The 15,547-nt window shown below is 40.4% G+C and overlaps 1 protein-coding gene across 4 annotated transcripts in view; it reads right to left on the reverse strand.

The window, feature by feature from the left end:
* Window positions 1-793: 793 nt before the first annotated feature.
* LOC119738632 (protein Jumonji-like) overlaps window positions 794-15,547 on the reverse strand; it is a 53,912-nt gene continuing 39,158 nt past the window's right edge. For 3 of the 4 annotated variants that reach the window (XM_038213538.1, XM_038213539.1, XM_038213541.1), the window contains 13 exons: window positions 13,139-13,264; window positions 12,552-12,623; window positions 11,844-11,898; window positions 11,086-11,237; window positions 10,454-10,536; window positions 8,067-8,102; window positions 6,459-6,644; window positions 4,933-5,047; window positions 4,313-4,495; window positions 3,469-3,602; window positions 2,707-2,881; window positions 1,845-1,952; window positions 794-1,206 (listed from right to left, as the gene is read on the reverse strand). In XM_038213538.1, coding sequence (XP_038069466.1) covers window positions 1,072-1,206; window positions 1,845-1,952; window positions 2,707-2,881; window positions 3,469-3,602; window positions 4,313-4,495; window positions 4,933-5,047; window positions 6,459-6,644; window positions 8,067-8,102; window positions 10,454-10,536; window positions 11,086-11,237; window positions 11,844-11,898; window positions 12,552-12,623; window positions 13,139-13,264 — 1,560 coding nt within the window. In that variant the 3' untranslated portion in view covers window positions 794-1,071. The remainder of the gene's footprint in view (window positions 1,207-1,844; window positions 1,953-2,706; window positions 2,882-3,468; window positions 3,603-4,312; window positions 4,496-4,932; window positions 5,048-6,458; window positions 6,645-8,066; window positions 8,103-10,453; window positions 10,537-11,085; window positions 11,238-11,843; window positions 11,899-12,551; window positions 12,624-13,138; window positions 13,265-15,547) is intronic. The other variant, XM_038213540.1, reaches the window with a different exon arrangement.

The raw sequence follows: 15,547 nt of genomic DNA on the forward strand, positions 1-15,547 counted from the left end.
AAAAAAAATGCAGCAATAGTTGGAAAAGAACAGGAACTTGACCTAATTCAGTAATTGGGCTTCTGGGAGTGAACCGACTGGCTAGAGAACGACAGTGATGGAATTCGTTTAATGAGATTCTTATGAAGTCACCGCATTCAGTGTCGTTATATCTGATCGTGTTGCTGCTTCGTATGCATACATTGTAATTGCTGTAAGAAAGGACCAATGACATAGACAAGGGCCCAATTGCATGGCCCTGCCAACCCCAGAATTCCGTGCTTACAATCACCATTTTGTGCTTACAGCGCTAGCAGAAAAATTATGTGCTAACCCTGTAAGCACAGAATCCTTAGTTACAGGATGTACGCATGTGCAGAAGCCAAAATTCCCTGTTAACCCGTTAACATAATTTTCTGCTACAGAAAGCAGGGATTTTTCGCTAACGGTAAGCAGAGCCATGACATTGGGCCCTGCTAAGCAGCAAATAGTGCCTACCAAACCTATGTGCTAAGCACAAATCAGCGGAGGACCAGTCACATGCAATATGCAATGCATGTCATTTTAGGTGGTAACCTGTTTTTGCTAAGCAACTTTTTTTTATGCACTTAGCCCCTTTCTGGGCCTAAGCGCTCCAGGAAACACTTTTTCATTGCTGTTACTGTGCTGTTGCTCCGATGTCTCACCGCGATTTCCGCTGCAGTCCTGTTTCTATGAAGCTGTAACTTGCTGCAGTTCGGCCCGCTTGGAAGTCCGACGTCAGATTAAATTGGCAGTGGATTGCAACCTGGATGCTGTTGCCACTTACTGCAGCCCTTGAGAGTTGCTGAGACACGTGGCTGGAAACCAGTCACATACAATATCAATTGCATTACATTTTGGCTGGTGACCCGTGTTCGCTTAGACGATATTTCCTGCGCTTAGCGAAATTCCTGTGATTTAGAAACTCCATGAAGACAGGCTTCTTGTGGGTGACTGAGGTAAAGCAGAGAGTGGAGTTATTGCAATTGAATCGGTTCCCTGAAGTGATTTGAGTGGGTGAGGGGGGCAAGGGAGGGGGGAGGGGTTGGAACGTGACTAGCTCTCTCGTAGTCATCTTGTCTCTCTGCTGCTGCTGCTGCTGTCCTGCTTCCTGAGCTGACTGCGGCGGCCTGGCGAGGCCCTCTTGCTGGGCAGCTGCCTGTCCCTCGGAGACTGGGCGTCACACACTAGGCCGTCTAGCTGGCTCTGAAGAATGGGGGGAAAAACAACCAAAATGATACGTGGACTTTATTTCTGAAATTACAACTGAGATTCCATGCAGGATGGGTGAATTACAACCGTTTCAAGACTGGAATTTTACTTTTGTAAAGGAATGCCTTTGTTACAATTTATTTGAGTAGCTAGTGACTTGACTTGAGACTGAAGGACTTGTGATGGACTTGTGATGGACTTGTGATGGACTTGTGATGGACTTGTGATGGACTTGTGATGGACTTGTGATGGACTTGTGATAGACTTGTGATAGACTTGTGATAGACTTGTGATGGACTTGTGATAGACTTGTGATGGACTTGCGATGGACTTGCGGGGACTTGCATGGAACTTTTGATGGACTCAACTACAAAATGGTCGACCTTGGTTTACCAAAATACATTTACGTTCAGCGAGACTCAGAGTGTCAATCTGAATGCCAGTGCTGGACTGGATTAAGTGAGGACTTCATGACCCCAAGTATCCGTAAACAAGGAACTGATATATTGCAACACAGAAAACCATTAACTACTTATGGAATGAATAACCAAGACTTTGGTAATCTATTTAATGCAAGAAATCCACTCAAGAAATATTTAGTAAAATGGAAATAAGATCTTGCAATGACTGACCTCATCATATCTGTACATGAGCTTGTGGTTCCTGTTGAGTTTGCCTCTCTGAGCCAGCTCCAGGGCATGTCTCAAGCAGTACACCTTTCCTTCCCTCTCATGGAGCACCTACAATGGGACACAAAAAAAGAAAAAAAAACCTCAAGGAAATTTGTTACATCACTGATGTAGCAATGAATATTACTATCATTATTAATTATTTCTGGTAAATGAAACCAAGGATTCCTCAAAAGTGCCCTAGGCACTGTAGCTCACAGGCCTGAAGAAACCTGTAGCGAGAATACAATGAGAAGAAATTACAGTTTTAGATATGGGAGGAAAAACCCGGAAGACTATTTCTGGGGAAAACCCACGGAATCAGGCAGGGGCTGAAGACCCACTCCACATATTGGCCCAGGCGGGAATCGAAACCCGGGACAAAGCGGTGGAAGGCGAAGATGCCAAATTGCTGGTCATTTTTCCATCACCAAAACACACAATTGGTCATCATCAGATCATTAAGTGAGAGTTATTTTGTTTAAGTGAGAGATATTGAGTTTGTCTTTAGACCAACGAGGAAGAAAAACACTGCATCCGAAGATGGCAAGTGCTGTCTGAAGGCTGATACTCTGAAATATTCTTTTGAGTTTTTCCCCTGTACTACCTCTCTCTGGAACTCCCTACATAAATCTTATTTCCCTTCTTCCTCCAATCTTTCACAATTTAAGAGAAATATAAACAGATATTTCCTGTCACTGTAATCTCTTTTTGGTCTTCCTGTTCTTTCTAGCTTGTAGCCCACACCTTGCGTGGCTCCTGGCCTTGTGTTTGGATGCTATCTTTGGAGAAAAAAAATCAGGTATTTGGGACCTCTAGGACTCACCATGGACACGTAGCACATCTGTTGGCACACACAGCAGCGTTTCTCCTCACTGCTTAGTGAGGATGTCTTGCCGCGCCGGTCCCGGCTTCTGGAGGGGCTCTCGGGCTCGGCAAAGCGGATGGTCGAGTTCAGGCCCAGCTCAGCCAGGCGCTGTCGGTTCTCTAGCTCCTGATCCCTAAAAGGGAGCAATCAGATTGGATATGTGGTATTAGGAGTCTGGGTACAAAACCAAGATGGTTGAGTTCAGTCCCAGCTCAGCCAGGCGTTGTTGATTATCTAGCTCCTGATCCCTAAAAGGAAAAAATCAGATTGGATATGTGGTGCTAGAAGTCTGGGTACAAGACCAAGATGGATGAATTCAGATAGACAAATTCAGGCCCAGCACAGCCAGGTGCTGCCCATTCTCTTTCTCATTATCCCTAAAATGGTAAACCAGTATGGATATGTGGTGTGAGAAGTCAGGGTACAAGACCAGTATGGACGAATTCAGGCTCAGTGCAGCCATGCGCTGCCGGTGTGATCCCTAATGGTGTAAATCACTTGATTAGGGAACTTATGGGCCTATGGCTTAATCTGTTTCATACAGAGCTATCACGCCCCAATTATGCAATAAACTAGCCAATGTCTTCTTTGAAATAAATGTTTTTTCCAAAAGTCTGCTGAATTTCCTAATATGCAATGATGTGTTTTCAACCCTTTTAAAGAACATAAATTCAATGTAAAACGAAAAGTTCCCAGACTAGTCTGGTACCGGGTACTCACCTGATTGCTTTGAGCTCAGGCTGTAGTACCTTGAGCAGTTTCTTGCTGTTGAGGCTGTTACTCGTCTTGATTCTCAGCAGACTCAGCAGCTGCTCTATGGAGAACTCACAGGCTTGGTGTAGCTCACTAGCGATCTAAAGCGGACGAATGGATCGGTGAAACTGCTGTTTTGTTATTGCCCACATAAGAAAATAGCCCAATTCGGGCGTTACACAATGCAGTGGGCCACCAAAAGTTTGCCACGGAGATTTCATTTTTTTCCGGTGCATTGTGGGAGATGGTAGGCAAATTCACAGTGCCGGCTATTTGAGATTGTTAGTTTGTCCAGTCAGTAGTTTCGTAAGCGTATGATTCGAGTATCTGTTTGTCCTTCTTTTTTTTTCAATATGTTGTTTTTTGTAAGGCGGCAGAACGCTATACCCCAATCCTTCACAAATTAGCTCAAGTTGTCTACTGATACTTGTTCAAATGAGCCGTGTTTTGTTGACCGTAAACTTGAAAAACGGACTCTCCATGGCAAACTCTTGGTGGCGCACTGCATTGTGAAACGCCCAAATTGGGAGATTGGCTACATAACAGGAAATGGTGCCATATTGGATAATGCCTAACAAAGGAATAACCCACACTGGATTTAAACCTAATACAGGAATAGCCCAATCAGGAACTGGCCCAATCAGGGTATGGCCCAATCAGGGTATGGCCCAATCAGGGTATGACCCAATCAGGGTAATGGCCCACTTTAGGGTAATGGCCAAATCTGGGAATGTCTCTTTAAGAAAATAGCCCAATCGAGGAATGACTCAATCAGGGTATTGTCCCAACTGAGGTAGATACAACCACTCACTTGGAAAGCTTGTATTCCAGCCGGTACCCAGCTGGGTGTTGCATAGCGGATGGTCTCAGCGACGTTGTACCCACATGAGACAGAGGAGGTACAGGCTCCCGGTAACGTGACCAGAAATTCCCCACTCCGCTGCTCTAGTCGGTAGACGGGGATGTCTAACTCAGAGAGGCTCTGAGGTGGTATCTGAGGATGATAAGAAAAATACAGCGGTGAAGGACGTCACTCAAATAAGGTAGTTTAAGGAGTCCAAGGAGCCATTGTTGGTGCTTCATTGCATCAAAACCTCTCTTAGCAGATTTTGAGTCTGAGGTCAGCAAGTACATCCTTGACCTAATGAACTCTGACATAGGGGTCAAGTTAATTCAAATATCCTCAAATAGGGAGATGCGTTTCAGGTTGCGTGTCGGTGGCAGCCAATAATATTTCAGAAGCATTGTCCTCAGATACATGTGTATGAAGTCACGTCCCCAGTCTACTACCTGAAATTAGCCCCCAGGTCTATGTCACATGTATATTCTGTGGTTAAGTCAGGGATCCAGACTTCACCGTTGAGTTTTTAAATAAATACCCCCCAAAACGTCAAGATTTTTGGGAAGCCAGTTTAGGAGCAAGGTACTCACCATGCATAGGAAAGATTTGTCGTGAAGGCAGTGTGGTTTCTTAGCACATAGGTTAGGCACTAGGGTCTGCATAGCTTGGACGACCTTGTCTTGATGGACTCGCGGTATACAGTAACTATAGGAGACAGAAGAGTGGATGAATGTTAAAGTGTATGATAGCCAGGCTAGGCCTAGGATTCTACTGGTAACCAGAAGTCAAGACAAGTTTTGTTAACCTCATGAAGTGATTGAAACCCCTAGTTCTGTACTTTGTCTGTTACTCCCTGTACCAACTTTAACCACCCAAATACTGCATAGCATTAGGAATTCATCAAGCAGTAAATGCAATGTAATGCTAATGAGATAAAATTGTACTTATGTCTTTTGATACAAGATAACACTTCTTTACTCCAAAAGGCATACTTTGTATAATTTATGATTTGTGTAATTTTTCAGACTGCAACTACAATATATTAAAGGTAATATGCAACTTTGCAAAATCAAAAAAAACAAAAACTAAATTATTATGAAATATCTTACTTTACTGTAAGTGAATAATAGTCTCAAGCATCTTGTGAAATCATGGCACCTGGTGTGCTGTCATTTTTTGAGAAAAGTTGAATTTTTTTACCGATTTCCAACGATGGTCGACCAACCATCATTGAAAATAAACCCTGAAAGTTTTCAAATACTGCCCCTATTTTACCAAATTTGGTTAGTTCACATTTTGGTTGCAATCGGTTACACAACCGTGAATGGTTGCAAGCCAGCTAGTCTGCTTCCCTGACCCAGCGATTCCCCAACCTCTATAAGTTGCTCCATTTCATCTGAAGCAGGATAGGGAAAACCATGAAAACAGACTACAAAAACAGCATTTTTTCTTGGCTTTTCCAGCATCTTTGAACACAAAACTTTAAACAGGCCAGTATAACAAATATTTGCTATAAAATACTTATCCCTAAATCCAACCATTTCTGAAACTTACAGCAAAAGCAAATGTTTTATATTAAACGTAAACACTGATACAAAAATATAGAAAACTTTGCACTTCTTTTGGAAATTTTGTTTGGGAATGCAGGCGGTACTGAAAATTCCAATACTGCACACAAATCTAAAAATTAACAACACACAGAGGCAGGGCACACATACTGAAATTTGTATCCTTGTGGAGACATTTCTCTGTTCTCGTGTACTAAAGTTTTCGAGTTTGAAAGTGAAGTTTCAAAATGCTCTTATTTTAACCAGAATTAATTTCCTTGGCTGAAATTCAGACATAATATCCCTTTTCTAAAACTCTTCCATTTGGGACAGATCAACCCATCTTGGAAATTCCTAGTTTTTGAGTAAACTCCATATATCTTTTTCATGAAAACCTTGTGGAGACATATTCATCTATAGAAATTGCCCTGTGGAGACGTATACAATCTTTTGTTCCCTATTGTGTGCATGTCTCCAGAGGGCACGGTGTATCAGATCACATAGCCAAACTGGCACCGAGGTGTCCTAACCTAAACATAGAGGGCAGCCCTCTGCCCCTGTATACTCACTGTATGCGTGGAGCTCCCGTGTGCAGGTACTCGATGCTGGGCAGCGCGTGTCTGTCGCAGTTCCAAGTCTCGGTGCTGTACAGCATTCCCACCTTCATCTCGGGCAGGTTGATGCAGCGCTTGCCCGGCAGCACCTGCAGCAAGTTGCCGTGGTTGTTGCCCACGTTGTTCAAGTTCCAGTTGTGTCTGCGGTTTTGACGTGGGATAGAGTTTTTGATTAAAAGGAGCCAATACAACATTAGCATAGGGGCAGCCATCTTGGATATGGCCGAGCCACGATGGCTACATTTGAGCGAGTTACTCATGTTTACATGAGTAAACCCCTGAACATAAATGGCAAGTGTAACGACACACGGTTACTGGCGAGTATACTCATGGTCAGAGCCGCAGTGTTATCTTGCACCCGACAACAAATGCTTTTAAATCAATTGATTTCAAGATGGCGGAAGGGTACAATTGCAAAACTTTTCCAAGGCTTGAATCATATTTTTATGACTTTTATTGTTTCCAAATTTTACTTTGGATTATTTATTGTAATAAAATGATAGCCACTGGACCAATTTGAAGCTATGCATGTATTCAGAGTTTGAGAACCTCTTGAAGGCTTAGCATCGGCTATTGTGGCAGTCGTTTTGCACATATCTAATATTTTCAATTTTTTTCAAGTGGGCTTAAATTTTTATTGTGTGAAATAACCTTTTTGCCTGTGGTACCAAGTACCAGGCAAATTCCCCACGCGTTTTATGACACTCCAACACGTAGCCAACACAAAATGCCCAGCGTTTTCCGTCTGCATAGAAGCTCATGGCAACGGCTTTGTACTTACACCCGATTTTCCCAACTTCCATTAATTCTCTATTTTTTTCCATTTTAGTAGCAAACCAAATGTTTGGTCACCTCCCATTGTTTAATCTGTCCCTCGTGATTAATGAAATGCAAGATGCATAAACAAACTGCCAAATATTTCAATTGATATTTTTGCAAATGAATACTGCATATATGGCACCAAATGAAAAAAAAAAATTCCTTGACTTTCGAACCCATGGAAACCACAATGCATTATGCAAAAGCTGCAGCTAGAATTTGTGCTAAATCTTCACAACCATTAAAAAAAAAATGGGCAAACTACATGTTGTAAATATATTAGTCCACAAATGTGAAAATAAATGATAAAAATAAAATCAAGGGGGAAAAAGGAAAATAATGAACGGAAAAAAGAAAACATAAAATAATCATAAAATGATAAACCCTGTGGAAACAAAATCATGTTTAATAAACTAATGCAATTTTTAAAAAGAAAATTGTGCTTCATTCAACAAAAGAAAAACTTTCTAGAAAAACGAAACAAAATCCAAGTAAAAAAAAATGGTACATAAGTGTTTTCCCCTTTTAATTTGTTTAAATGCTTTTGAGCACAAATGCACCGTGCAGGGAACATATTTTTTTTACATGCAAGTTAGCAGCGACGTGCAAGAAACTACAGGGGGCTGGTGCAGCACAGATTAGCATATTTGAATTATGCATTAATGTTAATGAGGCCAAGGGTCAATTAATTTGGTTTTTTTGTGTGAGTGTCTTTATAGAGAGGAGACAGCCGTCTTAACTTACTTTGCAAAGGGGTCAGTTTTTCGGTGGGGGAAACCACTACAGAGGAAATCACAGCAAACAGTGGTAGAGGTTGTCAATACAGGATCACTCATAAAATACGGACAGCAAACGGTGGTTGGGTATCAAGTCAATTAGAGGCTCACTCAGGGTTAAAAGTTCACAGCACAAGACTACTACGTGGTTATTTTGAGCTTTTCCCCTCAAAACAAGATATGACATTTATCAACCTTTCCTACAGCCCCTTTCCTCCCACTTGGCTGTCCACCCCCCCTCCTGCCCCCCCCCTGCCCCCCCCCCCCCAAATCTTAATTCAAGTTCTACTTTTAGAAGTAGCCAGTTGTGCAGATACACTCAACCAAAAAAAAAAGTCCCCCTTAATACTTTTTTGTCTAACTCAAAAACTACTGGGCACATCTTGCTCAAATTACGACTAATCAGTACAGAAATTCCTTAGCAATCCAGCCATATTCTTTGTTTGTCCAAAACAGTGATAATGTGTACAAAATTATGCAATTTATGACAAATGGTACCGAAAAAAAGTTGCACTTTTGTATACGCGCAAGGTGAGTGTGAACCACAACATTTGTCATAAGTTGCATAAATTCGTACACATTATCACTGTTTTGGGCCGAATAAAGGGTATGGCTGGATTGCTACGGAATTTTTGTACTGATTAGTCGTTATTTGAGTGAGAGGTGCTCAGTAGTTTTTGAGTTATACAAAAAAGTATTGGAAGGGGGGGGGGGACTTTCTTTTTTTGGTTGAGTGTAGTTCGGGGTCAAAACAGTTGCAAATATACTGCCTCTTGGATTAAAAATTAGGAAAGTTTTTACAAAGCAGGATTTTGGAATTCTGGCAGGAAGTGGGGAGGGGAGAAATTGACCATCCCTGCCATCTTTATATCCAATTTAATTTTTTTTCTAATAGTTTTTTTTGTTCTTAAGTTGAAATACGAGGAATAACACCTCCAACTCTAAAAGAATGTAAATACTACCATATCTTTTGAAAGCATTGATCTTTGTTGCACAGAATTGAGCAGGAAGACAATATCAACTTTGTCTAAGACACAAACTGCAACTTGTTTTCCTTTTGACTAGAGAAAGGAAAAGCTCCCAATTACCTTGACAACAATGACAATAGCATTCAACACTCTGCATTCAAAAACACATCTCAACAGAACATTGTAATACACACACGCACACAATGGCATGCAGAAATACGTTTGGGTGGTTCAAAAGAAACGATAATTATATTCTCAGTCCTCAAATGGTAGTTTGAATATCAAATAAATCTCATTCTGGAACTGACTATTTTGTAACCTTCGGACGTCGTCAGGCAAAAAAACAGAATTATACACTTCTTTAATATTTTGACATTCAGAAAAAATGGTACACGTTCATGTTAATTACAACATTAATAAGCAACAATCTAAAATTAGTATTGCTTCGGGAAAAATTGACTTGTCACTGTTACAGTGGTAAGTAAGGGAGACAACAATTCATATATTAACATTAACTAGATGAATGCCAGAATGTTCATGATTTTCACAGATACATTTTGCACACTTGGAAACATGTCAACAACCTCACAAATTTTGTCGGAAACAGCTAGTGTAAGTCAGCGACAACGTTTTCTATAGCTACAGCGGTTTACTAAATCTGAGATTTTGACAGTGAAAATGCCAAGCTGGTTTCTACATGTTTAAAGGCCAACTTACACATACGCAACATTGTTGCGTGACAATGTCGTGCATCTTTAAAAGTTACGCACAGGTCAATGAGGATGTTTACATTTATGCAACAAAGTCGTGCATCTCAACACTCATATATTTGTGTGTATTTATAAAAACACACGACATTGTCTTGCAACAAAGTCGCTTACATGTATGTAACAATTGGCCTTAATACGGGAGCTCAAGCTGAAACAGTCAATCTTGTATAATTTTGTCATACAGTTTTATTCAGAATCTGTCTGGATGGGTACAGTACCCCTAAACTGACAGTCTTTTACATTGGATTGGCACACCTCCAGAATCGGAAATGTGTGTGTGCAGTTTCCCATATGGTGTTGGAATTTGCCAGGATGGGTATGGTTCCTAGTAAATCATGCTAGGGAGTTAGGGATAATATAGTGGAATTTTAGCTTTTTAAATTTCAGAGTGTTTTTCAAGTAATACTAGATTTGTCAATATGAAGATGATTGTGCTGTGACGGAATGTATTATTCAAAAAGCTTTTTCCTCTCAAGAATGTATGTATGTAAACAATTTGTTCCTATGGAAACATGACAAACAAAAGCAATTTTGGGCATTTTTCATGTAATGCTCCAATTTAGGGACTTTTCTTCAAAGATTTGAGACAAGGAGGGAAAGTCTTGGGGAAATCATACCTTCCTGAGATGGCTGTATCGATATCGGCTCTCTGCACCGAGACGTGACTCTGTCCTCCTTCAACAGTCCGCCAATACTCACGCTGCAACGGTGAGAAATTAAAAAACAACCATTTTTTTTTTTTATTGAAGACTTCCTTGGCGGAATAGCTGTCACGAGCCTGTCAGGCCGGCCTTTATGCCCGATTTCCTTGGCATGGAACAACTGAGAATATTTCTATCCCGCCTGGATAGGATGCCAGTCAGTCGCAGGTTACTCCCCAGCTAATGCCGGTACCCATTTATACTCCTGGGTGGAGAGAGGCAAGTTGGGGTAAAATGGCTTGCCCAAGGACACAATACATGGCCAGCAGCTGGATTCGAACCCCGGACCCTCTGATCATGAGTCACGACCCCTAACCACTAGTCCACACTCCCCTTGGGAGACTACATTTGCATGATTGAACGTAAAAAGGTGAGATTAATTTCAGCCCAATAGACCATTTGCATTGCAGCCATGTTTGAGGTGTGTAGTTTTGTTCAACTCTCTTCTTATACTCTATGCATACAAAATGTAGGCGCACAGACCCTTAACATCCAAAAATAAAAACACACTGACACCAACTATACGTCACAAAATAGACTAGGCTGACCTCCACTTCTGTCGCGCTGGGGTCGTTCTTGAATTGCATCATCTGGAAGTTGTTGGCCATCTTGCAGAACTGGGTCAGATTCAGAGAGCGCCCTCTACTCAGCACGCTGTCGAAGCCGTCGTCCTCGCGCGAGTCTTTGGCGCTGCGCTTGCCTGTAAACAAAGTGAGAATCACAGATAGTTTGAAGGTCACACTCGAGAGACAGTGGTATCAGTTTTGTTGTCGAGTGCATTTCCGTGAATGAGTACTTTGCCATGAGTACAAGTACAAGTACCGGACTACAAGTACAAGTACCGGACAAGTACGAGTACCAGACGAGTACGAGTATGAATAAAGTTAATGTTTTTCTAACAAGTGCGAGTACGCCGAGTATGAGTACATTCTCATGAGTATGAGTACTACAACACTGCAGTGTATCAAACACAAGTCAATCACAAGTTAATTTTGAGCAATCACGAGTCAATCTTGAGTCAATCACAAGCTAATCACAAGGCAGTCATAAGCAAATCACAAGTCAACCATGAACCTATCACAAGTCAAACACAAGTCAATGTCAATTTAATCACAGGTCATTCACAAGTAAATCACAAATAAATCACAGGTCAAACACAACCCATTCGCAAGTCATTAAAATGTCAATCACGAGAAATCACAACGGCACAGAAAATGTCTTTGTCACAGTTCAGTTTATGACTTGACATGAGACTCAATGACTTGTGATTGATTACACTTCGGTCACTACCGACATCATAACTCACCTGATTGCCGCTTTCTCTCAGCCTCTACTTCAGCACACAGTTTCTCCTTCTCCTCCTAGTTGAAGAAAAAAATAATACACATTAACCTAAATGGTAACTCCAACCTTGGCATACTGGCAAAATGACTTCCCAGTGGTGAAATCAGGGGAAACTAAAAAAATCTTCAGAGGGACTGAGCAACATAGGGTCTATGTTTGTATTTGCTTTACAGTAAAATCTAAGGAATTCCAGATTTCAAATGGAATTCTTTAACCCTAACTCCCTACTGTCTTTTACTAAGTACTGGACCAAGTCCACCAAAATCCATCAATCACACTGCTTCCAATGCATGCTTTGCTTTAGGCCTCCAGGCCCAAGTCCATCATACTCCAGCAATATGTAGTCACACCAGGCCTGCAGGACCAAGTCCCTCAAAATCCACCAAAATGGGGGGGGGGGGGGATTGATTTTTATGGAGTTGGGGAGGTTAGTGTTAATATCCAGAAATCAGAAAAAAATCCTGTAATCCAGAAAAATCCTGACAAATCTCAACCACCGTGCACAAAACCAACAGAACTTTTGTTGTACGTCAAACTTACAAGGGACACTGAGCCCAGTGTTATGTAACATTAGCTGGGCTTTACCTTCCTCAATCCTACAAAATCCCACACACCCTCCTGGTGGATTTTGTAGGATCGGGGAGGGTTAGGCTGTAAATCTAAAACCTACCTTTGTCAGGGTGTCATACGACAGTAGATACTTGCAATATATACCGTCCAGCTTGCCGATTCGTCCCTGGATCTGTAAATGAACAAATCACATTATATGTTTAGCTCAACTGCTCAGCTTTAATGTATGATAAGAGACCCCAAAAAATGAAGATACATACACGTACACTGTAGGTTTTGGTAGTGAACAGTGTCATATAGTGTCAAATGGTGTTCAGCCCCCTGCCCCCACCAATTTCTGGCTACGCTACTAAAGCTTTCATAATGTTTAAGTAGTCATTTCATTTCCAAATTTTCCTGCTATCTCAGAACAATTTGAACCAATCACATTCATATCATGTACATGACCACTAATTTGATTTGAAAAAAAATTACTTGGGAAAAATTAACTTTAACTATCAATTTTGAGCTTTCACCTGCAGAGTGTCGAATTCATCCACTTTCCCAGAAAGTACTTATGGTAAATCCGACAGAGCGCATCCGAAATGGTCGGACGTCTGTGACGGTAATTTTAAACTCTGCAAACCAAAGTATCTTTCACACAGGATATTTTGTTTGTTTGTTTATTTGTTTGTTTATTTAGCTTACCATCTTTGGAATCTTGAGCAAGTCAGCCACCTTGTTCCATCTTTTCTTATTGGTCAGTGTCTTCCGTCCTCCCTGCTGCGTCACAATCTTGGAGAATCGGACTAAATCCAGCTCGCACCCACCAACCTTCAAACAAAACATAGAAACAATCCAACAAGTTTCATTTTATTTTAATTCTTTCTAGAAATAAACATAAGGATTCTTCCAAATATGCATAGGCCAAAAGAATTTGCGAGAGAGAAGACAATGAAGAAACGTTCAGGTTTGAAGTGGGCGGAAAACATCGAAAAATGACATGCCAGGGAAAACCCACAGGATCAGGTAGGGACTGAGTACCCAAAAGGCCCAGGCAGGATTTGAACCTGGGTCACCGAGATGGAAGACGAAAAAAAAAAAAAATGCTGCACCAGCCTGGCTCCCATCCAACACAATTCAATCAGTCCGGCTGCAAAACTGTGTGTTTATTTGATCTTGGGGAACATTTGAGACTGCACAATTTACAGCAAGTCATTTCAGGAACATATCGGTATTTTTTTTATTAGAAATCAAAACTCTGTACTGTCTGTGATGAAAAGAAGGTGTTGGAGTGCAAGGATTCAGATTTTGAAGAGCAAGGAGAAAGAAGTTCATGTCTGCGATTTGAAAATAATGATCTATTTATTTAAAAACAAAACCTTGTTTTCTTGTTTCGTTTTATCATGTGCCTTGGCTATTAGTTTTATCTGAAACTGCATACCACCAAATCAGATATTATACAAATATTGAATGCTTCGAGTGGTGTAGTAAAACTAGCCTCCCGAGGTGATCCATGGACCATTCTATTTTCCCGAGGCGAAGCCAAGGGAAAATAGAATGGTCTATGGATCATCGAGGGAGGCTAGTTTTACTTCCCCACGAGATAAAGCATTCAATATTTGTTTTATAACACTTCACCCACAGATTCTGCTTGATTTTAATATTTTAAATTATTTAAATCTGAACACAGTTGAAATAAACTTCAATTTCAATACAAAATTGGTAGAAAATGTATTTCTCTCTTAAAAACTACCCCTTCACGAAATTTGAATAATACGCGCTACGCACAACGCGCACACCAGCATGCATTTGCACACAAATACCACGCCGTGGAAATAGTACTTTGGTTGCTAATGGTATAGTACTTTGGTTGCTATGCGCATAGTTCTTTTGGCCGTGCACAGAAAGATAGCAAAATTAGAAAGTAACATGTGACTCGCTCTCGGCCAATCAAGACACAGAATCTGTGGGTGAGGTGTTATAATGTGTTCTGGATTCATTTCAGACAACTTGCGTTATATCTCAAAGAAAAAAAGCAAAAACAAACTGTGCACACGATGTAAAGTTTGAGTCCTTTTTAGGGGATAAAAAGGGTCTTTTATATTTTCTTCTTACAATGCTACAATAGCAAACTTATCGACAAATATAATAAACTCCTTTATACTTCATATCCTAACTCAGAAAAAAAAATTGACAGCGTCGCAAAAGTATTGTACTTCGAGAGGCGATGAAATGACTATCACATCAGAACATTTTTATCTGACAGTATCTCTGCCAGCAAGAAAGGGTGAACGAAATGTCAACACAACGTCAATGATTACAGTGCTGTAAAAATAGACTATGAGTGGTCAATGGGCTGTCCATGTGGAAACCTGATTACCGGGCCCTTCGGGTTTTTTCCCTATAAATTGACGTACCCATATGGAAGTTGTAAATCACTTGGTATGGACAGCGTGTTTCAACAGTGAATGTGACATTTATTGCGGCTACAACAGCAATTTCTGCCAGACTTTTTGGTTTGATTTATTTTGTATTTTGTACTTTTTCTGTGTGTGATAGTAACATAGGTCTGAATTTGAATGAATCTGGAATGAATCTAGAATTGTTTTTGTTTTGTTTTTGTTTGCTTTCATTTTTGTTTTGATTTTTTTTTTTTTAATTTAAATTATTTCTTTATCATTTTTAAATTTAATTTTTTTGGGGGGGGGGGAGGGGATTGTTTGAAGGGGAGTTTATTTATTTATTTATTTTTTTCAACAACAAGGATGTGATCTAAAACAATATTGTTTTTACTTTGAAGTTTACTTTTCCCAACAAGGAAATATTTTCTGTTCCCAAGGATACACTTATGCAAGACTGATGGTTTAAGAATACAAGTGGGAGTGCAAGGAAATTTGGAAATAAAAAATAGGGAAAAATCATGAAGATTAGGAAAAACAATAGGAACAGGAAAATGAGTGGGAAGGCCGAGCCAAATATAAAAAAAAATGCAGGGAAATAGATAAGAAATGAGAGTAGAAATGGAAATAGGAAATAGAAAAAGAAACTGTTTCAATGTTTTGACTACTGTTACATTGACACGTCTTGTGAAACTATTTTGTTATTTTGCAGCAT

The sequence above is a fragment of the Patiria miniata genome, unplaced genomic scaffold, assembly GCF_015706575.1.
Source record: "Patiria miniata isolate m_02_andy unplaced genomic scaffold, ASM1570657v1 HiC_scaffold_3, whole genome shotgun sequence".
NCBI lineage: Eukaryota > Metazoa > Echinodermata > Asteroidea > Valvatida > Asterinidae > Patiria > Patiria miniata.